We start from the raw sequence: 24,886 nt of genomic DNA, 5'->3' as shown, positions 1-24,886 counted from the left end.
ATTGATGCTTTCTTTCCTCTTTTACATAACCTTGTCTCAACCCCCTAAATTGGTCTTCAGGATTGATTCTAAGGGTCAGTAGGATTGTTAAAGATGCCAAGGTACTCCCACATCTCAGTAGCAAACTCTACCTGAATGTGGAGCATGTTTTTGTGATGTCTTTGAATTACAAGTGTTGCTGGAGTACATTACCTGTCGGCTCGCCTATCTTTCAGAATGTTACATTCAAGCCAGATACTTACCTGAGTTGGAAAGTGTAAAGAAGATGATAGTGCGCTTCTCACGCAGTCAGGCAGCACATTTCTGGACTCTGTGCCTGGCACATGGCTGGGCGTCCTTGCAGCATGGTGGTGCTGGCATTTTAATGGTTGCAGTCAACCCCCTGTTTGCTTCGCGACTTGCATGGAGGATCGGTGGGGTAGGGCCGGAGGAGTTGTAGGGTCCTTCATCGAAGAAAAGTTGTCAAACATGGATTTATTCCTTGAATGCCTTCTTGACCTCAAGAGTTGAGAGGAATGGGCATGGCCTAGCCTTATGAAGTGTCCTTTCCAAGCTGGTGGTCTGTCCAGAGATTATTGTCTGAGGTTCCTAATTCAAGATGAAGTTGAGTCTTTTGCTGTGATGTAATTTCTAGTTTGAATCATACATCAAGCGGCATTACGAATATGTCTCAGTGCATTGCTACCTTATTTTTGTTTTATTCATCGTACTTTTACCTCTATTTTTTTGCCTGATCTTTTACTTCTTGCAGTGAGATTTCCCCTTAGAGTCTCCTCTGACAAGACTGTTCTAAATACCTTTCCTTCCCTGATATGTGGAAGAGTTTGATATCTTTTTAATGTTCTTCTGCATGCATCTTTACCTTTCATCAAGATACACAAGATTGCCAATGAGGACTCTTGCCCTTTGTGGTTTTTCTTCCTAACTGGGAACCTCTCTTAAGGAGGCACTTAATGCATTGTATGTGCACCTTGGCTACTGGCGGAAGTCACCCTTTTCTCCATGCAAGCAAGAAGTATAATTGAAATACATTAACAGCATTCTATCCTGGAAACCGAAAGACTGGGAGGAAATTGTATGTTGCGCTCCATCAGAGCCGATTCAGCCTCTTCTTCAATACCATTCAATTATCAATAGAATTCGAAGACTACTGCAAGCCGATCTTTTGGATCATTATGATTATTGGCACTGAACAGCAGTAACTGGATTTCTGACCGCCCCTGATGCATTCGGAGACTTCTCGTTGCTTGTGCAGTTCACACTAGCGGTGAAAACACATATTTAGGAGATTCTGTGACAGATTGGTATTCATAAGTAAATATATTGTTCTTACAGGTAATCCAGTCACGGCTGAACCTCATCACATCTTGTAAAGTGAATCTACCTGCTACAGTCGAAGAAATTAATCTAATCGTACCTATTCCCATGTGCCCCGTAGCCTGTAACAATAGATCCTCATGGTTAATAGCCAATGTTATCCAATTGTGAGTCAATCGATTGTATTCTCTGTCCCTGAGTTGTTCCACCCCTGAAGATGATGACATTTATATGCTAAATGATTCTACTTGATTAGGTGGTAAATTATTTGGCTTAAAAGGTCCACTTTTAGAAGTCATGAAGGAGTTCTATGGATGGAGCAGTCCTACAAATGACATTAAATTGAGGTTGTATTTAGTTGTAGACTAGTAGGTCGTGCTGGCAATGATGTCAAGTAATTATATTTATCTTTACATACCTGAATGCACTTTGTGAACACACTCTAGGTGCACACCAGTGACAAGACTCTTACGTTAGTGCTCTTGCGTACCTTTTACCCTTACTCTCAACTCAGACATTTAAACCATTAGTACCGAGGAAGGCTCTACAGTAAGACTAAAATTGCACATTTATTCTGGTTTGTTTGCTTGGGATTTGTGTGACTTAAAACAGGCAACAGAAACATTTCTTAAAGTCATTTCGCAATTTCAAAATTGTAACTGCTTTTACTTTCAATAGCTGGTAATGAAACCGAATAGTTATTTCATGTTTATACTACTAACCTGTCACTTTCTTTGTGTGTTTAACAAGTTTTTTTCATTGATTTCTATACTTTCTATAATCTATCCCCGTCATTGATTTCAGTCATGTCTTTAAATTATGTATCTCTTTAAACTCTTTTATGTTTCTCCGTGTTTATAAGTGGTCAATTATTTCTTTAAGCTGCCCCTCAATTTCTACTTTGTTTCCTGTATACCTCATCGATTTCTGTCTTGTCTTTAATCACTGATATCTGTCATGTCTTTACATCGTGTATCTCTTTAATCTCTGTCTTCTGTTTCTTTGTGTTTACCATAATGTCTATTGTTCCTTTAATCTGTCTCTTTCATTGATTTCGGTCGTATGTACTTTATCCTAATTAGTTCCAGTCTGATTTTTATTGAATCCTTCTCCCTGGTGTCTGTTGTGCCTGCGTCTGTCATTGACTTCAGTTGCTGCTCTTTTCTTTCTTTGATTTATAGTAGGTGTTCCATCTCCTTGATTTCTCCTTTTGGATTTTCTAGGGAGATTACGGTTTTTCCCACCCAACCTGGTAACGGATTGTTGATCGGGGCTTTCTGCAGTCCCAACTCTGTATTTCTCCTGGACGAGCGCATCCACCTGACTTCGGGACTGCAAACCCAGGAGAGGCACCTGTTCCTTTTTAGTGATTCGCTGATCATCGCCAAGTCCAAGTAAGGAAGTCTACTTATCATGTGCACACGGTCCAGTCCTCTTTTATTTTTTACTTATTTTGATCGTTTTTCACAGCGCGAATATGACTCTTGCGGGTATCAGAGCGCTTTACAAAAGTACAGAGAGCAGAGCAATAATAATAATATCATATTCGCGAAAAATACCGGATAAAGTAATACCCGGACAGGAAGGGTATGCTTTACAATGTCCAGAGAGCAGAGGAGCACAGCACATTACACCCAGTGTCTCAGCGACAGTGTAATTTAAAGTGCCCTCTGACATGCGTCTGATAATAGAATGAGGTGCCAGATGTACACAGCTCTTTTACAGTTGCAAATTCTTTGGTGTCTTAAATCACAGTGTTGGCAACCTTACAGGGCTTTGAGGATCTCCTTCCTGCTATGTTTGGAAAGGGATGTAACAATGTTTTTTGACCGCAGTTGTGGATGTAAACCATTGAACAGTTATCGACCCCTGAGATGAGGTGTAACTGGTTTACAAAGAGGAAACTGTCGTCTAGGACAACCACCCCCTTTAGAAATAACGTCAGGCAGCCTTGGAAGTAGCAGGCAGTGGTCCAGGGAACCACTGCTACTTCCTCCAATGTGCTCTCAAACGGGAAACAGTGCGTTTTAAAAAGCAACACACGTACCTTTCATGGACATGGGCTGCGTTTTAAAAAAAAATGTTTCCCGTTTGGGAAAGAGCTCGGCTGTCGCCCCTTGCAGGCCCCCATGCCAGAAAGTGTAGCTATTCACAAGGGGGCACAAATTGCGTCCTGCCCACTCATTTTCAATTATCAGGTCATTTGGTTGCCTTCTGTGAATGGAGAATGTGTGATGCTAGCTGTCATTACATAGGTAGAATGACAAGTTGCATTCCTGTGCTCTAAAGAGCTCCCATCAAATTGCTAAGATAATTGTAAACTGAATTTCATGACTGTTGCACAAGATGGGGCTTAAGCCGTTCTCCCAAGACCTGGAGCCATATCTTAGCAGAAAGCATGCATACTTGCCCCGGGGCTGAAATCCTAGGTTATCACTTGTCACACAGGAACCTGCTCGAGCATCTGGTGATATTTGAAGAGTTCTTGATATTAAATATGCACTTGCCAATTTCATGTAAAATTCAGAACAAATTTAAACCCAGGTGTCAGCTAGATCTGGGTAAAATGTTTAATTTTCCAGGCGAAAGAAATGAAATGATTGAATTTCATATTATGGAAAATTCATCACATTTGTGATAAAGACCCATTACGTGATTTTGCATAATTATCAAATCGATGAGACTGGTTGGGACAGAATTCTTCCTCCAGATATACCAGTATTTCTAGTCGCTTTTTTTACACAAATTATGTTGTTGTTTTTTAAAAACTTTTATTTGTCAAATAGCACATATGAAGTAGAGCTCTGTAACCCAGAAACTTCTGCATAATATGTTTACATCATCATGACTTTGACTTTTACAAAAGCAAATCAAGGAAAAATGGAAAACAATGCAGATGAAAAAATCATCAAAGAAACCATAACTCAACAAGCCCCCCCCCCCGTCACACTAAAGTCTTCCGTAGAGCAGCACATCATTAGGAAATGCACCTACATGAATAACTGCAGCACACTATTACACATGAGGCTACGTCTTGCACCAGCAAAAAGGAAATTAAGCCGGGTTGAGAAGCCCTGCCGTAGAGACGGGTTCCCACTGCAGGCCTCGATAGTCTGGCCATCGCTTCCAAATTTTAAAATGTTTGTGCGGGCACCCCCTTGCTGTAAAAATGGGGATCTCCAAGCCCATGCAAAAGTCCAGGCCGTTCTTCCATGCAGACACTGAGGGCGCGGCCGCTGCCCTCCATGACTTTGCGATATCTCTTTTAGCCAGAGTAAACCAGAGTAGCATAAGATGACGTTTGTATATGTTGCCCCCCACCTCTTCCATAATATGTGAGAGTACCAGCTTCGGCAAGCAGGGAAAGTCCCAGCCCAAAACCTCAGAGAGTCAGGCCATAACTCCAAAATCGTGCCAGGGCAGAGCAGTGCCAGACCGTGTGCATAAGAGTACCCTCCTCCCGCTCGCACCTGAGACATATAGGTGACGCCACCAATCCTGCCCTCCACAATCTACCCCTAGTGAGCTATACCCAATGAAGGTACTTGAACTGGATAAGGCGCAAGCGTACTGCTATTGCAGCCCCTCTTGGGGAGGCCAGTGCCTCCGTCCAGTCCTCCCCCTCCAGCGGACCAACATCGCCCTCCCAGGCCTCTCTGGGCTTCTGTGGCGTGGAGGAGCAATGGGTAATCAGGGTTTGGTAGATTTTAGAGATCTTATGGTCTTGGAGATATCCCATAAACACCTTTGCCTCAATCGGGCTGAACTCAGCAAGTGACTCTAAGCCCTCCAAGCTAGAGGAAATAGCATGCCGGAACTGAAGATATCTATAAAATTGGGTTTTAGGCATTTGAAAGTCCTTCTGTATTCCTGAAAGAACTTCAGAACTGGTCCCCGCATTACCCCCCCCAGGGTACAGATACCAATGCTGTCCCAGCCACGAAACCCAGATAGAGTAGCCAACTGTGGCAATCGCCCATTGTGCGAGAGGGGAGTCTCCCTCTTCAGCCTATTCTACCACCCCATCTTCCCTAGGGCCTGTCTCCAAATTTGAAAAATGACGCTTGTAAATGGCGGCAAAGAGTTGCGCAGCGGTGCAGAGTATATTATAGTGTGCAAAGTGGAATCCCCCATACACCTCCATTCAACTGCATAGGCTTGGTGGGCCCTATCCCCGTACCTCCATTCATTTAAGACAAGCAGGTGCAAGGCCATATAGTACAACAGAATGTCGGAAATCGCCAGCCCCCCGCAGTACGTAGATTGGAAACATGTCCGTAATGCAACTCTGACCACTCCACCGGCCCACAAAAACTGTCCCAAGCCTGCATTAACCTGTCGGAAACATCTGAGATTTTGCAAGTGGTATAGTAAACAGGGGAGCAAGAACATCTTGAAGATGGGCGATCTACCATAAATGGACAATGGCATATCGGACCAGGTCTTTAGATCCTCCCAAACACGTTCCCATACAGGGGCCAAATTTCTGTCCCAAGACATGGAGTGGTGTGGCTCACTGGTGAGAGGCAGCAGACCCAGAAGCAGAGAACGGCCCGGGACCAGGGTTCAATTCTCGACGCAGCAGGGTCGTGGACCAGGGTCAGCGGACTCGATAATTTTCGCCTCGGTGCCTACTCTAACCAGGGATCACACTCAGCAACTCTGGGCATTAGCTTACCTCATCTCTACAACGGCCCCCCACATTCGCCAGGGATGCCTGGTTTCACCTTGGAGATACCCAGTAGGGACCATCTCACAGGGATAGCCAGGACGGGTTCCTCCGCGGTCTACAGCGCCACGACGCCTCAGGGCAGCAGTGCGCTTTACAAGACACATACACATTTACAAGACACATACACACGCTAGGCAAGTCCGATAAGAATACTCCCAGGTACTTGATCTCCCCTGTAGCCACCCGAACCGACGAGGCTCAGGAGCCCCGACCCGCAGCATCTCCAAGGACCCCCAGAGTGGACTTTCAGGGGTTCATGAGAAGCAACCTCGGTCCCATCCTAATCACATTGGTAAGAAAGAATAGCACGCCGTCGGCGTACAGTGTAATACGGTCCGACAGTCCGTGTGCAGGCCTGGACTGGCCGCTGCGGTGCGCCGCAAGGGTGGGGGCCGGTTTTGGGCCCCTGGGGGCCGTTTTTGTTACAGGGCAGTGTTGCTGCAAAAACGGCCCTGTAACAAAATCGGCCGAAAACCGGCCCTGGCAAAGTGGGCGGTCGCACCCCCTAACCCCCCACCCCCACCGAGGGGGCCGGCCGAACATTTTGCCGGGGCCGGTTTTGGTTCCCAGTCCGGCCTTGTCCGTGTGCCCACTCAAAGCCAGTCACCTGTGCATCGATTCGCACCCAAGCGGCCAGGGGTACCATAGCCAACGCAAATTATCATAGTGACAAAGGGCATCCCTGCCTGGTGCTCCGCCCAATGGAAAATATTGAGGAAGTAGAACCAGCTATGCGCACTGATGCCGTGAGGTCAGTGTAAAGCAATGTCAGGTAGGGCAAGAATCGTGGTCCAATATTCAGCCGGCATAAGAGCGCGAATAGATATACCCAACTGAGGGAATCAAATGCCCTATCCATGTCTGCCAGTAACATCGCTGCTTGTTCACCCAACCCCTGAATGGCCGCAATAGCAACATGTGCTTAACGAATATTGTGTTGTGTCGCTTTCTGGGGCATAAAATCAGCCGGATCAGGATGCTCTAAGGTAGTTATATGGGACCGAAGGCGATTGGCCAAAGTCTTGGCCAAAATTTTTGCCTCCAAATTCAGTAGAGAAATAGGGCGATATGAAGCGCGCTGGTCAGGGGGTCGGCCAGGCTTGTGGAACACCACCACCTCCGCGTGTCTCCAGTCGCGAGGAAGACAACACCCGCTCCCTGGCCTCCTCCACCACTCTAAGATAATGGGGCCCTAGCTGCAAAAAGTACTTTATAAAATATTCATGTGGAAAACCATTCGGCACTGGGGCCTTCCCAGAGATCAGGTACCCTAGGGCGACACCCAGCTCCTCTTTCGTGAGTGGAAGACCCATCTCCGTGCATGCCTCACTAGATAAAGCCTTAGGCGGAAGATCGTCAAGAAAGCGGCCTATCACATCCTCATGTAGACACTCTCTGGGGGCATATAGCTCTCCACAGTATGTGGCAAAACGTTTGGCGATTTCAGAGGAATCCATGAGGGACTCCCCATCTGGCCCGGCGATAGCAGGGAGGGCCTGGGGGTATAATATCCCCTGACTCAACCTGCAGAGCAGCTTACTGGACGTATCTCCCCACTGGTAAACCCTGTTACGGGTCGCCAGCCAAGCCAGGCGGGCCTCTTCTAACAAAAGGTCGGCATATCCCTGTTGGGCTAGCAATAATTGTTGATGGACCTGACCACCCTCATCACCACTACTGCGATTTTCCAGTTCTATAATATTGGCCTCTGATTTTAGAAGGGACTCCTTGCGCGCTCTGTGAGCTGCTGCACGAAAGGAGATGTCAACACCCCTTATAGTGGGCTTCATTGCCTTCAACAGAGCTTCAGCCCCCGCAACCGATCCTACGTTAAATGTCAAGTAGCGGTCGATAGCACTCTCTTTAGGCTCCCTATATTCTTCCTTCTGTGAGTTCCAAACCGAAAGGCGCCATCGGAAAGGCTTTCGCGCGAGGCCCACCTGCAAGGTAGGAGCTACCGGCGAGTGATCTGATAGATCCCGCAGAAGGATATGATAGAGATCGCAGGTCACCCGACCAGCAATTTCACCATATAGTTTTCGGGCCCATAAATTTCAATTCCTCATATACATTAATCAGGTGACCTTACAATTTTACTACCAGTAACCCTGATTCCTTCCTATTGTATTCTTGTGTACCCGACTTACCAATCCACCGTTACGGGTACCTATGACCACAATGGATCAGGGAGCTAGCTGTGAAAGAAAGGCCGACAAAATACGAACCCAACTTCATAAACCTTTACTATTCATAAAATGACCACGGACAACTGGAAAGTTTTAAAAGTTTTATCTAGAATTCATTTTCGGAGATCATACAATTTATGACAAGAAGGCAGTCTATAATCAGGATAACGAAGAACACATAACCATATAGGAAAAATATAAGGGCAATCATTTAAGGGTTGTAAAATGGAGAAACAGGGAATACGCTAAGTAGAACTAAAGAATGGACATCTATATATGGACGACTTATGCACGTACAGGAATTACACTATTGGGACGTACTTCATGAGTATGAGTGGAAAATTAGGAATCCTAAACGTCTATAGGAAGGGTGAAAAGTGGAACATGCTATAACTCTAACAATGTTACTTTAAATATGATTTCAGGAGAAAATTTATAAACCACATTTATAGTTCATAGACAGTGTGGAAAGAATGTGCTCTAAAAGGTAGGGTAACATAGGAACATGCTATAAAATAAATGCAATGACTTTTCATATAGCAGATTGCAGAAAGCAAGGAAAATTTAACATATGCAAAAGTATGTCTTTATTAAAGCAAAGACAGAAAAATAGAAAGGTGCAGTATAGAGTTCTCAGCAATATATTTACCTAGAATGGTGTGAAAACCAACCCTGGCCACGGATCAGTCAAGGACAGGAAATACCCAAGGAAGGACAGTCATCAGTGGGACAGCAGGTGCAGAATGGACACCCCAGGACAGGACAGGACAGGAAAACCAAATTAGGATCAGGACAGGACCACCAAGGAACGACCAGCACCCGCAGTTTGGAAGCAATGCCTGCGCTCCACCCTCTCTGCAGCTATCAGTCAGAACCCCGATTGGGTTAGCGAACTCCCCAGCAAAGTGCTCCGCCAGCACCTAAGGTTTAGTAAAACCTTTTTGAGTCTATGGTCAAATTCGGACAGAGTGCTCCGCAGCGCCCTGTAATTCAGTCACCTATTGAGTGCGTTGGGTCAGTGACAGGTCAGCTATTCAGACAAGTCGGACAATTTCTCTAGCTGAACTTAGGCTAGTTATACTGTTTTTGGGTCAGTGTACCACCCCCCAATGTTGCAAAGTGTCAGAATCCCCAATTTCGATTGGTCCCACAGTAGGATAGGTTAACACACCAATCAGAACAAACTTCTACAAGCCTCGATTTACATTTTATGGAACCGCCTAGCAGATTTGGGGTTCCCATGACCTATTCTACAGAATACATTAGGAAGATATACAAATGTATCCAATGCAGGACATTTCAGTTTCTCTAGCTGGGTGAAGGTGCATCTTCCCAGGCACGTCTTGGCAGAGACCTTCACTTGGCATTTGGTCAATGCCACTTTGCCACTCCTGGTCATGCGCAGTACTGCACTTCAACATGGATCAACCCAAGCATCCCATCAACCCTCCATGCCGTGGATACATGAAAAGTAAGCGAGAACAAATTAAAACATAGAAATAAATGAATGTACCATATACCATGAGTAACTACTTTATATTTTTTATTATAAAAATATACTATGCGATTACGAGTTAGTGCAACAGACAACAACACGAGAGCATGAGCAGCAGCGCAAGCTTCACCATGTGAGTATACAGACAGCCAATTAAAATGCAAGTACGCATGCGCACATTTTCCCACCAGAACTGCAACTACGTCACGTCACCTGAGTGTGACTAACGCATGCGCAGTAGAAAATCCCCAAGCGGCGGCCATTTTAGCGACAAGAGTTATTCGTATTAGTAAAACACATAGGCAAGCGTCACTAATATACACGCACATTCAAAATAAATGAAATTAGTAGGACATATAAATTGGATTACAGGGTTATAAAAGATTCGAGGTTCTTGACTCAAGCAAGTCGCGTAATATGGGAAATCTTGCTCTATCAGATATCAGCCTCCACCACCCTGCCAGCCGCCACTCGGGGTACAAATAAATAATCCAGGCGGGAATAGGAATCATGAACTGCCGAGAGATATGTGTATCCCTGCAAATTCCTGTGTAGTCGGCACCAAGGGTCCACCCAATCAAGCCCTATCACCAGGTAATGTATTTTAGTGGGCTGGCGAACATCCGAGCATCCACCGGGCCTTTAACGATCTCTGGCCACTTTCATCACATCATTCCAGTCCCCCTGACCACAGACATGCCGTCAGGCATATCCGCCCACAAAATCATGAGTCACTCTCCCAAGCCCCAGGAGAGTGGTGGGGGGCGTAGACACATCCCAGTACCATAGGCTCTTCACAAACAGTGCCATGAAGGAACAAATACCTCCCCTGAGTGCAGGGCCGCACTGGCTACCGGGCAGTTGTGCGTCCTGCCGAGCAGGGGGATGATTTCGTTGATGGGGACCTGTGTGTGCAAAACAAAATTTGTTTTGCTTTTTTTATTTCAAAGCGCACGCACGTCCCCATCAACGAAATAAGCCCACACCGCAAATAAATCATCCCCCTGCTCGGCAGGACACACAACTGCCCGGTAGCCAGTCTGGCCTGTCTGAGTGTCAGCCCACATTTTAACATGTCTGTAGGGAACCCTGCGGTAGATCAGGATTGCCACCCACCAGGACCCCCTTAAAAATCCAGAGTGGAACACCTGGATGTATCCATAACGTTGAAAGCATAATGCCTTCGTCCCCATAAAGTGCGTCTCTTTAACAGGAGAATATCAGCTTGAGCCCTTTTGGCCAGCTGAAGTATAGCCCCTCGTTTGATTTTATCCAACGCCCCCCCTTAATTTCCAGCTTTCTATCTGAAGGGTACCAGAGGGAACCCGTTTTCTACCTGATGGGTCTACCATGGGGGGCCCTAGTGGTATTTACTGGTGCATAGAAAAGGGTCTGGTGTGCGCATGGTTGCTTTTTACTAGTTTAGAATAGTATGATCAGACACAAAAACAGCAACCCCCCACCCTATACCTCAAAACCGTTGAAGTATCTGTTGCGGCCGGTGTGGCCTGCGGACCCGAACAGGAGGTCCCAGCCCACCCCCGCCAATGGATCCCCAACTTACAGCCCATTGTCAGCAGGCACTGTCCCTGTCCCTGTCAGATAAAGTCCAGCAGAGATACCGGCCCTCATATGTCGTTGTCCGGTCAAAGCAAATGTGTCTGAGTCACACGGGACTGTGGTCACACCATTGATTAGGAGGCCGATGCATGCTGCTGAGGGGCCGACCTGGCCCGGGAGTAATCACTGCACGACTGAGATCGACGTCTGGACCTGGAGCATCTATTCCCTTTAAGCTTTGATTTGGGCGGCTTCGAAGCTACCGAGCTAGACAAAGAGTCTGATTCCCGCCTGGGCGGCGTGTGGGGACGAAGCTTCACCATCTCGTCTGTCCACTGAGAGACCTCCTCTGGCAAGTCGAAAAAGTGGGTGCTGGACTGATAGACCACCCGCAGACTGGCCGGATACAGCAATGCATAGGGAAGCTTGAGATCCCGAAGACATGCCTTGGCTGCCAGAAATGATTGTCTCCGTTGCAGGACTAGCTTTGTATAGTAGGGAAATATCAGGATGCGGGCATAATCAAATAGCAAAGGTTCCTTGGCACTGGCATGTTTCAGGATATCATCACATTCATGGTAATTTAGCAACTTAGCCATGACCGGCCTCGGACGGGCCCCGGGCGTAGACTTTTGCATCAGGGCCCTATTGGCGTGTTCCACCACAAAATACAGAGACAAGGACTCCCTGGGGGGAGCTAGCTCTCCAGCCATTGAGTAAGGAACCGCTCCACGTCTCCCCCCTCGCAGCCCTTCGGGAAGCCAACAAAATGGAGATTGTTACATCTGGCCGTACCCTAAGCATCCTCCACTTGTGTCGCTAAACCACATTGGGTGGTCTCCAGAGAGGCCACCCTGTTCTGCAAGGTGGTGACCACATCTTCCACTCCAGATATCTTTGTCTCAGCCTCCGTAATGCGTCCCATCATGTTGCGCAAATCCTGTCACAGCAGCATGACGTCGGAGGCGACCGCTCCAATTTTAGCGTCTAGGGCATCCCTGGATTGCGTGATGGCAGCCATGAGTGCAGCATTGTCCAGCATGCCTCCATGCGCCCCTCCAGACTCCGCTGCCGAGGCCCCAGGGCCTGTAAATTTGTCCAATTGCTCTGTTTAGCCAAGCCCCATCCTGATTTCTCCTTCGTCATGGTGGCCTCCAAGCCCTCTAGCTCCCAGGATAACCCCACTCCCACTCATTGTGCAATTCAGCCAGGACACTGCTGGCCCCCCAATTCAGGAAAGGGAGGAGGCTCACTCATGTATGCAAATCGGTCCGGTTTAACTCCAGAAACCTAAGATTGTTCGGGCCGGATGAGGACTACCCACCCATAAGCTGCACCGGGCTCTAGCCAGGCCGCCTCCACAGGTAGGCGCGTCTCCCCCTCCCTCGCTTACACCCCCGACCAGGATGGGTGGGCGGAGTAGACCTTGACTCTGAATAGGGTTGTGCTCCTCCACCACAATGCTGGCTCCACCGCCCCGCAGAGCGTCTGATGTCCCTGCCCTGAACCCTGAAAGAAGACGGCAGCATCCTGTCAACAAAGTGCTCCAGAACTGGGTTGAACCAGGCTCAGGCCCCCTGGCCTGCAAAGACAAAAGAATCACCGTAAAATACAGGAGCTTCGCTCCTTACAAATCAGATCCAGTTTTGACCACGACGAACCTCTGCCTGACTAGAAGGACCAAGAGAAGCTGAAGGACGGAAACCAGTCTGTATCCTGTTAGACTGGCCTGCAGTGGTGCCTTGCTGAGAACGGAGAGGAGAGGACCAGAAAGGACTTTGTAGACTTGTGCCTGAAACGATCTCCAAGGGCTCGATCGAGAGCTTGCCCCCTGAACGGAACCCCAGGACCATTGGGTTCTATCTGCTTGTGCCCGTCTGCTGTTGGGCCTTACGTTCTTATTACTTCAGTATTGGAACTTTCATAGATTCCCATTGCTTGTATCATTCCCCGTCGTCGGAATGGGAGCCTCGGTAATAATATATATATATACCTAGGTAAGTACACCCTAGTAGGTACAAAAAAGTAAAAAAATAGGCCTAGGCCTCATTATATTTTGTAGCCTATAGGTGTCCTTATGTAAAAAAGACCCAAACTCACCTTATCAACCAATCAGATAAGCCTCACCCTGTGGAACCCTCCTGAGAAAGCTCAGAACGTCAGATTTTCTACCGCATCGTTGGTGACAGGGAGTCTCCTTAGAGCTCTGCTCTAACTTCTACTTTGAGTTATTATTTAGACTGTTTTCTGTCAGGATTTCTTCTAAATTTAACAATGGCTGATAAGGAAAAGAAGAGCCTATTCAAGCCTTGTGCCACTTGTGGCAAAAAACGACTTTATGTTGAGGATAAACACAAGGACTGTATATATTGTTTATACCCTGATCATAAAGCAGAAGATTGTAAGATATGCAGGATGATGTCTGTTAAGACCCTGCGTGATCGTGAAGGAAGATTACTTATTTGGCTCAGGAAGTTGGGAAAGAAGGATGTAGTGGTATCAAGTGATGAGGAGGATGCCAGGTCAACGTCTTCTAAAACGTCTCTAAAGAGGGGTAGATCATCTGTGGAAATGTCATCTGAACCCCCCTCAAAGGCTGTGCGTGGGACCTCTGATAGGTCTGGCAAGCCGGAGCCTGGCGAATCTCCTCACGGAAGTGTAAAGGAGAGGGAAAGGCAAGCACCTCAGGTGCAGAAGGCAAAACTTGATGAGAGCTCGGCCGGGCCTTCACAACAGGAGAAAGTTTCTAAGTCCTTCAAGAAGCCAACTGTAGAAGTCTCAACAGTGGTGAAAGAAGGCTCTAAGGTCTCCCCAGTGACTTTATCTCCTCATCCGTCGACGAGTCATCCAGCAACGACGAAGACGTCGACGACGAAGACGTTGACGACAAAGGCGTCGACGAGGACTTCAACGACGATGCCGTCGACGAAGACTGGGGCGACGACATCGTCGACGACGATAACTACGTCGACGGTTACCATCTCGTCGACGATGTCAAACTCGTCGACGACGACAGTTCCGTCGACGATGACGAGCCCGTCGACGGTGACGGTCCCGTCGACGGTGACGATAATCTCGTCGACAGCCCCGTCGACGATGGCAGTAAAGCCTAGGGATTTGGTGGACGCATTTATGACGCCGTCGACGGCAGGTGCAAGGGAAAGCACCAGGAAAAGGAGGATAACTCCAGATATGACTTCACCTAGAAAGGTGGATGCATTACCCCCAGCCTTATTATTGGACGAAGAAGACTACTCAGAGGAGGAGAATGAGATGTATGGAGATGCGTATAGTCCATCACAGTTGAATCTTAAATACCATGATTCTGACCAAGATGATGGTTATTATTATCGGCAAGAACAGCGACAGCAAGATCAAGTCGAATACCAGGAACCCCAGGGACACCAGGGCACGGTTACTATGCCTATGAGTCTGCTGACAGACTTAAGAGCTATGCTGGAAGAATATAGAAGCAGACAAGGGTCGCGGCCAGTGGAAGGTCAAGTACAGATTCAGCCACAGGTGGTGGCGACTCAGTCTGTGCCTCAGTCACATGTGGATGAAGAGAGGGATAGGCATACACCACACCGGGATGACACCTCGGATGAGGATGGAGCAGGTGACAACCAGGATCAGAACCTGGATAGTGAATGGAACCAGTATATTATTCCGGATCCGGCTTCTCCGGTGCCTGACCCGATAGATTCACCTCCGGCGGAGGTGGGAGGTTTCTTCAGCTTAATGGAGAGAGCCACGGCACGCTTTAAACTAGCCATGCCTTCAACATCTACGGATTGTTTTTTATATGATTTTAAGGAGGCTTATCGTAAGGCAGTGCGTTCGATTCCCATTGTTGAACATATATGGGAAGAGGGAAAGAAGGTGATGCAGGCCCCGGCGACGGTCATTCGAACCTTACCACGCCTAGAGAAGAAGTATAAAGCTCCTGATGACAGTCCCGCCTGCTTGATTGGACAACCTCGACCAGACTCAGTCATATCACAGGCAGCACAGAAAAAATCGCGAAATCCTTCGGCCACCCTCACAACTCCACCAGACAAGGAGGGTAGAAGGTTAGACAACGCTGGGAAGCGTTTTTCATCAATGGCTAGCTTGCTGGTCCGGGCGGCCAATGCCCTGGCGATTCTAGCAAGGTACGACCGTCAGATGTGGAGTGATATTGCAGCCTATGTAAACCTACTGGCGGATGACCCTAAGGCTGAAGAACAAAAACTTCTAGAAGAGGGGCAACGTTCTTCTTCAGAAATGATTGACTGTGCGATGGACATCGCAACCACTTCTTTCCGTGCTCTGGGTAGCACGGCTGTTCTTAGATGGCAGGGTTGGCTTCGAGCTACTTACTTCCGACCAGAAGTTCAAAATAAGATTCTGGACTTACCCTTTGATGGGGACATGTTATTTGGAAAACATATTGATGACACACTGCAAGGAATAAAAAAGGACACAGAGACAGCTAGGGCTCTTGGTACCTTACAATATAGGAAGACACCGTTCCGTGGGGCAAGAGGAAGAGGCTTCACTTCGACAAGAGGTGGTTATCAACAGCAACGGTACTCGCAGCAGTCGCAGTCGTACAGGCCTCAGTATGGCAATCAGTATTATCAGAGGCAGTCACAATCTCAGTCTTTCTCTCGTCAGAACTCTCGTGGACGTCAAGGGCGTCAGGGCAAGGACGCTGGCAAGCGTCAATAGCGGCCTCCTGACTCTGCCAACTGTTCCTCCGCTCCATGGTTCCCCAGTGGGCGGCAGGATAACTCAACATCTGAGCAGCTGGGAGGAAATTACATCGGATCAGTGGGTATTGAACATCATCCGACATGGGCATACGTTAGAATTCCAGAAATTTCCACCTACAAGAGCTCCCCACGCCACTACTTCGAAACATCTAAACCTTCTGCAATTGGAAGTTCAACAAATGCTTCGGAAAGGGGCGATCCAACGTGTTCCCCTATCACAAAGAGGAGAAGGTTTTTATTCAAGATTTTTTCTGATCCGCAAAACAAAGGAAAAGTGGCGTCCGATCCTGGATTTGAGGGAGCTCAACACCTATCTCCTAAAACTGTCGTTCCGGATGATTTCGCTCCAGGACATATTGCGCCTCTTGAATCCAGGCGACTTCATGGCTACGTTAGACCTGGAAGATGCCTATTTTCATATCCCAATCCACCCAGCTCACAGACGTTTCCTTCGCTTCACAGTAGGCAAGAGTCACTTCCAGTTTATGGTGCTCCCATTTGGATTAAAGTCCGCACCCCGGATATTCACAAAGGTGCTGGCCCCGGTAGCAGCGTTTCTGAGAAGACAGTCGCTGGAAGTATTCCCGTACTTAGACGACTGGCTGCTGAAGGCACCCAGTTTCTAAACGGCAACAGAGGCGGTGGAAACATGTTAAAGTCTCTTCATTCGGCTGGGTTTACAACTCAACAGAGAAAAATCGGTTGCTCAACCGGCGGGTACGGTGAAGTTCCTGGGAGCAATACTCGATACTCAGGTGTGCAAGGCCTTCCCTTCGGAAGAGAGACAAATGAAACTCATGTCTTCAGCCGCTCGATTGCAAAGGAGAAGTTGGATGACAGTCAGGATGTACAAATCTCTTCTACGTTCGATTTCATCCTGTATTCAATTGATTCCGCACTGCAGGCTGCGAATGCGCCCCTTACAAGAGGAACTAGACCTTCAGTGGAAGCAGGTGGAAGGGTCTTTCAACGACAGGGTAACTGTCACTCAGCAGATGAAACAGACGGTTTCGTGGTGGATGAAAAAATCTCACCTCTCGGTGGGTCTCAGTTTCAGAGCGGCGCCGGCTCCTCGCGTCATTACAACAGACGCCTCCCTTCAGGGTTGGGGAGCGGTCATGCAAGATCTCCAAGTCAGTGGACACTGGACGCCAAAAGAACGTCGCTTGCATATCAATGTTCTGGAGCTACGAGCTATTCGGTTGGCAATGTTGGCTTTCCTCCCAAAGATTTCAAATTCTGCCATCCTAGTGCGTACGGACAACACCACCGCAATGCATTACGTCAACAAGCAGGGAGGCACAAGATCGCCACTGCTTTCTCAGAAAGCCCAGCTGTTATGGGAATGGGCAATCTCACAGAACATCATGCTGGTGGCGGAACACCTTCCAGGAGTATGCAACACGAAAGCGGATACATTAAGCCGCCTGAGGGCAGTATCACACGAGTGGGAATTGGACAATGCAGTGGTCAAGGACATCTTCTCCCGCTGGGGGACCCCAGCGATCTACCTGTTTGCCACTCCAATAAACAAGAAATGCCGGTGTTACGCAAGCAGGGAACACCATCGAGGATCGCTGGGGAATACCCTTTTGATGTCTTGGTCCGGCGCATTTGTTTCCGCCTTTCCGCCATTTCCCCTGATTCCTCGAGTCCTCAAGAAGCTCAAGATGGACAAGTGCAGGATGATACTGATAGCGCCCGCCTGGGCTCGCCAGTTCTGGTTCACGGAGTTGCTTCTTCTGTCAGAGGAACAGCCCATTCATCTTCACTCCAACCAGACGCTTCTTTCAATGTCCAACGGCCAGGTTCTCCACCCGAACCCGAGCTCGCTTCAATTGACAGCATGGCTCCTGAACAAAGAGAGAGTAAGGATCCAGACATTCCGGAGGAATGCAGGAACATCTTGGGACAAGCACGAGCTCCTAGCACTAATAAAACATATAGAGCGAAATGGAAAAGGTTTTATTTATGGTGCCAGAGAGAAGGAGTGCATCCATTCTCATCAGCTCCGCATCAACTCTTACCATACATTCTTTCTTTGGCAAAGGCAGGTCTGGCTCATGCTTCCATTAAGGTCCACTTGGCGGCTATTTCCAGGTATAGAAGAACAAGATCAGGTCCTTCTCTGTTATCAGCAAGAGTGATAAAGCAGTTCCTGAAAGGACTCTTTAGAGTGTTTCCGCCAGTTCGGCCTCCACCTCCGGTTTGGCATCTGAATGTAGTTCTGGCTCAACTGATGAGATCGCCATTTGAGCCGATACATAAGGCGGACTTGAAGTTCCTATCATGGAAGGTGGCGCTTCTTCTGGCACTCACCTCGGCAAGGAGAGTGGGAGAGCTTCAGGCTTTAACTATCAAGGAACCTTACTTGCAGTTCAAAAATGATACCTTGATCCTCCGAATGAACCCCAAGTTCATTCCGAAGGTACCGACAGACTTTCATCTTAATGAACCGGTGGTTCTGAATTCTTTTTTTCCTCGACCTTCAAACCAGGCGGAGAGGACACTTCATTCTCTGGACGTTCAGAGATGTTTGAAATTCTATCTTCAACGCACAGCTGGATTTCGGAAGACGCCCCAGCTGTTTGTTGCTTTTGGAGCCCCAAGGAAAGGGTTTCCTTTGTCAAAGCAGGGAATTTCCAGATGGATATCGAGTGCGATCCGTTTCTGCCACCAGGCGGCAGGCAAGCCATTGGAAGGACAGGTGAAGGCGCACTCCACAAGATCGATCTCATCGTCTACAGCACTGTTTGCGGGAGTATCGATAAAGGATATTTGCAGAGCGGCCACCTGGAGCAGTACTCACTCATTCACGAGACACTACTGCCTTGAGTCGGCTGCTAAGGGGGATTCGGCTGTTGGTCAAGCAGTCCTGAGAAATCTCTTCCAGTAAGAGGTGAGCTTTCCTGTCTTCCCTCCTTCCTGTTTTTTCTCACATTCGTTGATTATGCTATGGTTACTGATTGTTGATTATTATGATGTGTTATATCATTGGTTGTTAACAGATTTGTAACTATAAACGAAATGTTTGAGGCATGCTAACTGCTATCTACTCTGATACAAGCAATGGGAATCTATGAAAGTTCCAATACTGGAGTAAGAAACAAGTTACTTACCTGTAACTTTAGTTCTCCAGTATTGGTAACTTTCATAGATTCCCATGCGCCCACCCACCTCCCCTGGGAAAGCTCACTTCTGGTCTAGGTGACTCTGTGGCAAGGCAACGGCTACGAAAATCTGACGTTCTGAGCTTTCTCAGGAGGGTTCCACAGGGTGAGGCTTATCTGATTGGTTGATAAGGTGAGTTTGGGTCTTTTTTACATAAGGACACCTATAGGCTACAAAATATAATGAGGCCTGGGCCTATTTTTTTACTTTTTTGTACCTACTAGGGTGTACTTACCTAGGTATATATATATATATATTGTTACCGAGGCTCCCATTCCGACGACGGGGAATGATACAAGCAATGGGAATCTATGACAGTTACCAATACTGGAGAACTAAAGTTACAGGTAAGTAACTTGTTTCTTCCCTCGCCAGAGTTGTGACTCGGGGGCCTTCGCCCCTCCCAGGTCGTGACAGCTCGGAGCCTGGTCGCCCCGCCGTAGAGAGCCCCGCTCATCCCTGAGTCGCTCTCCGCTTCAGTGCCGGGCCGCCTGCTCTCCTGTCACCTCGCCGCTAACGGAGCGCGTTGTGTGCCTCTCATCTCTCCAGCCGGAATCTGCACGGAGAACATTTCCATAGCCTCGGACGGTCCGTACGTGGCAACGTACCCGACTGTCTCGCTTTGTCCTCCTGCATACCAAGGCTCGTGCCGCACCTCAAGAAAGGCTTCCCCGTACAGTGGTACTGGAAGCCTGGTGCTGCACCCGTCTGCCCGAGAACGCGACGCCCCTCACAGATCCACGAGTCAGACCCGACGTGCTAAGAAGTAGTACGTCCCGCAGGCCTGAACGGCGCCTCGCCCCGTGAGCTGCATCGATCCCGGATCGCCGCAACCCTCCACAGTCTAGCTCCCCCGCCTCGCTCCTCGAGGTGGACCGAGCCGGAGAGATCCTCTGGAGAACCGTCGGCCTCGTTCGGGGTCAGCCCTCACCAGCCGCGCCTGAAACGCCTCGGACTTCCACAGCAAGGTACACTTGAACTCCGTCCCGAGTTCATATCCGATCCAGGGTCCGCAACGTTCTTATTTCCCTGTCATCGTACCTTGCGGAACCACGAACATTGAAAGACTAAGTTTGCCTATTGTAATCTGGTGGCCCCCATTCGCTAAACGTTATTATTGGTCTTGTGATAATTCTGCTCGAATATATCTTTTATATAAAGTATACGTATTTTTGATACAACCATTTGACTGGTGTCCATTTGTGGTGGGTCAGTGGGTTTACTGTGTGTGGTCATAAATGCTTAACTTACTATCGCCCTGAAGATTAGCCTTGTCTGCTCGCGCCATGTTACCTAGAGGGTGAGCAGGGGTTATTCAAAGGAGTAGTTCCCTTGCCCTGACAATTGGGTCTCAGGGTCCCTGCTTGTCACAAGTACATACCTTTGGCAACCTGAGACCTTCGGGTTCCAACAGCTGCCAAAGTCCAAGGGACCAGGACCCAAAGGCTGGACCCTCCAGAACCCGGAACGCATGGGCGGGCCCTCCAGTGCACACAGTGTGGCAAGAGAGCAAGGGGGTATTGAGACCACTACATGTCCCACGGAGCACCACCACTCTGACTCAGGCCTCCCAGGCCCCCACTCAAGACCACAGGAATACGTATTCGTGGCTTGCGGGACCGCCAAACAATGGGGTGGTGAGGAGCCCAATGCTCTTTACTCAGCGCCTACGGGCAACTTCCCACCGCTGGGGCAGTACAATGCCCCGCCGGTGCCTAATGTGCTGACCCCCAGGGTTGTTTTGCAACTTCGGGTGCTGCCGCTCACGGGAATCCGGGGGGGCACGCACTCCACGCCACCCCTTCATGGGCCCGCAACCAGTCTCCCCAAATCACCGCAGCGGCTGAGGTCTGCAATGGCCCCACTGAGCCCGCAGGCCATGCATCCTCCCCTTTCCCGCCAGATGACTCTCGTGGCTCGATATGGCCACCGATGGGAGATCACAGTACAATAGGGGAAGGAAGGAACAAAGGATGGCCCACCGGACAGCCACCACTGCACCGAGTCCCCCTCACCGTGAGAATCCTGTGCAGGCTCTCCGTCCCCGTCCCAATACTCCACTGGAGGCCCCAGATGCGGCGCGCTCCATCTCTTCAGCCATTGCACTAGGGAGCGAGGCCCCCCCTCAGCTCTGCCGTCTGCAGGCCGTGATCCGGGCCGCCACTCCCACCGCACTCAATGCAGCGATCCAGGTCCGATACGGGGCTTAAAGGCGCAGCCCCCACTCGTGCCACACCTAGGATACGATCAAGTTACTAGGAATGACCGGAGAAGCAGGCTAATTGAAGGATGTTTGCTGAGGCTCGACGGAGCTCGCCTAGCACATGTCCGCCATCATGGCTTACTAGGCCACGCCCCCACAAATTATGCTCTTGTGTGTCGAAAGTACAACAAAGGTGATGTATAGAGGAGGAGCTACGCTAGCAACCAAGATGGCCGCGTAGGCTCCCGGCTCCGCCGACCTCCGACTCCCGCCTGAAAATCCTGTCATTTATCCTGTTCTTGCGCCCTGCCACCGTGTATATGAACCTGCCGTGACACTAACGGTGCTATCCCGAGATTTCTACCTGTTCGGCAGACGAAGATATGTAGAGTGGAAGTTTGCGGCCTAGATCTGCTTGGAAGCCGGGGTCTCGAGTTCTGGCCCATCCGGGTTACAGTTAAACAACATCGGCTGTGGTGGTGTGATTGGGTCCGGTCAACCGGGGTGAAAAAAAATAAATAAAAAAAGTTTTATTTTTTCTAGATATGGGCGAAATTCTTCGCGCGAAAACAAATTTGCAATCCGCAAAATCTGCGAATTCGTGTGAATTTGCAGATTTTTTTTTTTTGCGCGTTCGCGGTTTTTTTTGCGTGTTCGCGGTTTTTTTTGCGTGTTCGCGGGGCTTTTTGCGTGTTCGCGGGCCGCTTGCATGGCGAAGTTACCCATGCAGTCGTGTATGGGCACAGCACCCTCTGATTCACTACTGTCACCCTCTGGTTCATCACTGCCACCCTCTGGTTCACCACTGCCACCCTCTGGTTCACCCCTGCCACCCTCTGGTTCACCCCTGCCACCCTCTGGTTCACCACTGCCACCCTCTGGTTCAACACTGCCACCCTCTGGTTCAGCACTGCCACTCTCTGGTTCAACCCTGCCACCCTCTGGTTCAACACTGTCACCCTCTGGTTCACCACTGCCACCCTCTGGTTCACGACTGCCACCCTCTGGTTCATCACAGCAACTCTGGTTCACCACTGCCACCCTCTGGTTAACCACTGTCACCCTAAGGTTCAGCACTGCCACCCTCTGGTTCACCCCTGCCACCCTCTGGTTCACCACTGCCAACCTCTGGTTCATCACAGCACCCTCTGGTTCAGCACTGTCACCCTCTGGTTCACCACTGCCACCCTCTGGTTCACCACTGCCACCCTCTGGTTCATCACAGCACCTCTGGTTAACCACTGTCGCCCTCTGGTTCAGCACTGCCATTCTCTGGTTCAGCACTGCCACCCTCTGGTTCCCCACTGCCACCCTCTGGTTCACCCCTGCCACCCTCTGCTTCACCCCTGCCACCCTCTGGTTCACCACTACCACCCTCTGGTTGAGCACTGCCACCCTCTGGTGCACCACTGCCACCCTCTGATTCACCACTGCCACCCTCTGGTTCATCACAGCACCCTTTGGTTCACCCCTGCCACCCTCTGGTTCAGCACTGTCACCCTCTGGTTCACCACTGCCACCCTCTGGTTCACAACTGCAACCCTCTGGTTCATCACAGCACCTCTGGTTCACCACTGCCACACTCTGGTTAACCACTGTCACCCTCTGGTTCAGCCCTGCCACCCTCTGGTTCACCACTGCCACCCTCTGGTTCACCCATGCCACCCTCTGGTTCCCCACTGCCACCCTCTGGTTCACCCCTGCCACCCTCTGGTTCACCCCTGCCACCATGTGGTTCATCACTGCCACCCTCTGGTTCACCCCTGCCACCCTCTGGTTCACCCCTGCCACCCTCTGGTTCAGCACTGCCACCCTCTGGTTCACCCCTGCCTCCCTCTGGTTCACCCCTGCCACCCTCTGGTTCACCCCTGCCACCCTCTGGTTCACCCCTGCCACCCTCTGGTTCAGCACTGCCACCCTCTGGTTCAGCATTGTCACCCTCTGATTTACCCCTGCCACCCTCTGGTTCATCACTGTCACCCTCTGGTTCATCACTGCAACCCTCTGGTTCACCACTGCCACCCTCTACCGAGACCTTTTGTGACGCAGTGGCAGCACAAACGATGCGCCATGGTGCCTGGTATTAACAACGTGACACATCTCTCTGTGAGATGCGTCACGTTGTAAAGCCCTGCGCCATCAGGAGGCGTTCCGACTCAGCCTCCTAAAAGTGGCTGAGTGAAATCTACAAGATTTCACTCAGTCACTTTTAGGCCAATGCTGCGTCAAAATCCTTCGCCTGCTTGAAGCAGGCGCAAGGCTTGATGCAGCATTGGGGAGATAGGGCACCCCCAGAGCATTGCTGGAGCTGCGTCGCAAGCGCGACGCAGCTCCAGCAATGCGCTGCTTTTACGGCACAGATGCGTGACGCATATGTGCCGTTTTTGCCACATGGTGCGCCGCATTTAAATGCGGCGCACCATGGGTGGCGGAGCTGCGGCGCACAATAACTGGCGCATCCCTGGGGATGCGCCAGTTATTGTAAATCTGCCCCTATACATTTAGCCAACGAGGGAGCACTTACTGATTAGACACAAAAAGGTGGCATCTTCGTGGACAAACATGCAGGGCGGGATTCATTCTGCCCCCTGTTAGACTCGTTTTTTTGTGCCCTTCTGCCCTCTGTTATTCCCTTGTTTTTGTACCCTTCTGCCCTCTGTTAGACTCGTTTTTTGTGCCCTTCTGCCCTCTGTTAGACTCGTTTTTGTGCCTTTCTGCCCCGTTAGACTTGTTTTTTGTGCCCTTCTGCCCTCTGTTAGACTCGTTTTTCCCTTGTTTTTCTGCCCTTCTGTCCTCTGTTAGACTGGTTTTTTGTGCCCTTCTGCCCTCTGTTAGACTCGTTTTTCCCTTGTTTTTCTGCCCTTCTGCCTTTTGTTAGACTGCTTTTTGTGCCTTTCTGCCCTCTGCATCACCACATCATCACTCAGCGCTACCACAGCATCACTCAGCTCCACCACATTATCACTCAGCACCACCACAGCACCGCTCAGCACCACCACAGCACCGCTCAGCACCACCACAGCATCACTCAGCACCACCACAGCATCACTCAACACCACCACAGCACCACTCAGCACCACCCCAGCATCACTCAGCACCATCCCAGTATCACTCAGCACCACCACAGCACCACTCAGCATCACCACAGCACCACTCAGCACCACCACAGCACCACTCAGCACCACCCCAGCATCAATCTGCGCAACCATTCAACAACAACTGGTTCAAATATGTTCTCTCAATGTTTCAAACTTTATTACAAATGTCACAAAAAGATGGTAATGTTTCACTTCTGTTCTTGGATTTTCGTCACAATAAAATACACTGAACATAATCTTCACAAGTTATTTACAAAAGTTTAAGCTATTGCCATTATAAATTAAAATCACTTTTATTTAAGTATTAATTATTTAAAAATTAAAAGCCATTGTAATTCGTAATATCAATACAGCTAAGTCACGTAAA

At 49.2% G+C, this 24,886-nt stretch overlaps 1 protein-coding gene across 3 annotated transcripts in view; it reads left to right on the top strand.

The window, feature by feature from the left end:
- The window catches only part of LOC144752187 (rho GTPase-activating protein 20-like), a 499,614-nt gene that overhangs the window by 278,125 nt on the left and 196,603 nt on the right, over nt 1–24,886 (top strand). For 2 of the 3 annotated variants that reach the window (XM_078640125.1, XM_078640126.1), the window contains one exon: nt 2,541–2,711. The exons of the other annotated variant lie outside the window; for it this stretch is intronic. In XM_078640125.1, the coding sequence (XP_078496251.1) occupies nt 2,541–2,711 (171 nt within the window). The remainder of the gene's footprint in view (nt 1–2,540; nt 2,712–24,886) is intronic. 3 annotated transcript variants of the gene reach the window in all.

This window comes from Lissotriton helveticus, chromosome 4_2, assembly GCF_964261635.1.
Source record: "Lissotriton helveticus chromosome 4_2, aLisHel1.1, whole genome shotgun sequence".
In the NCBI taxonomy this organism is placed as follows: Eukaryota; Metazoa; Chordata; class Amphibia; order Caudata; family Salamandridae; genus Lissotriton; species Lissotriton helveticus.
This window is presented reverse-complemented; position numbering and strand designations above follow the sequence as displayed.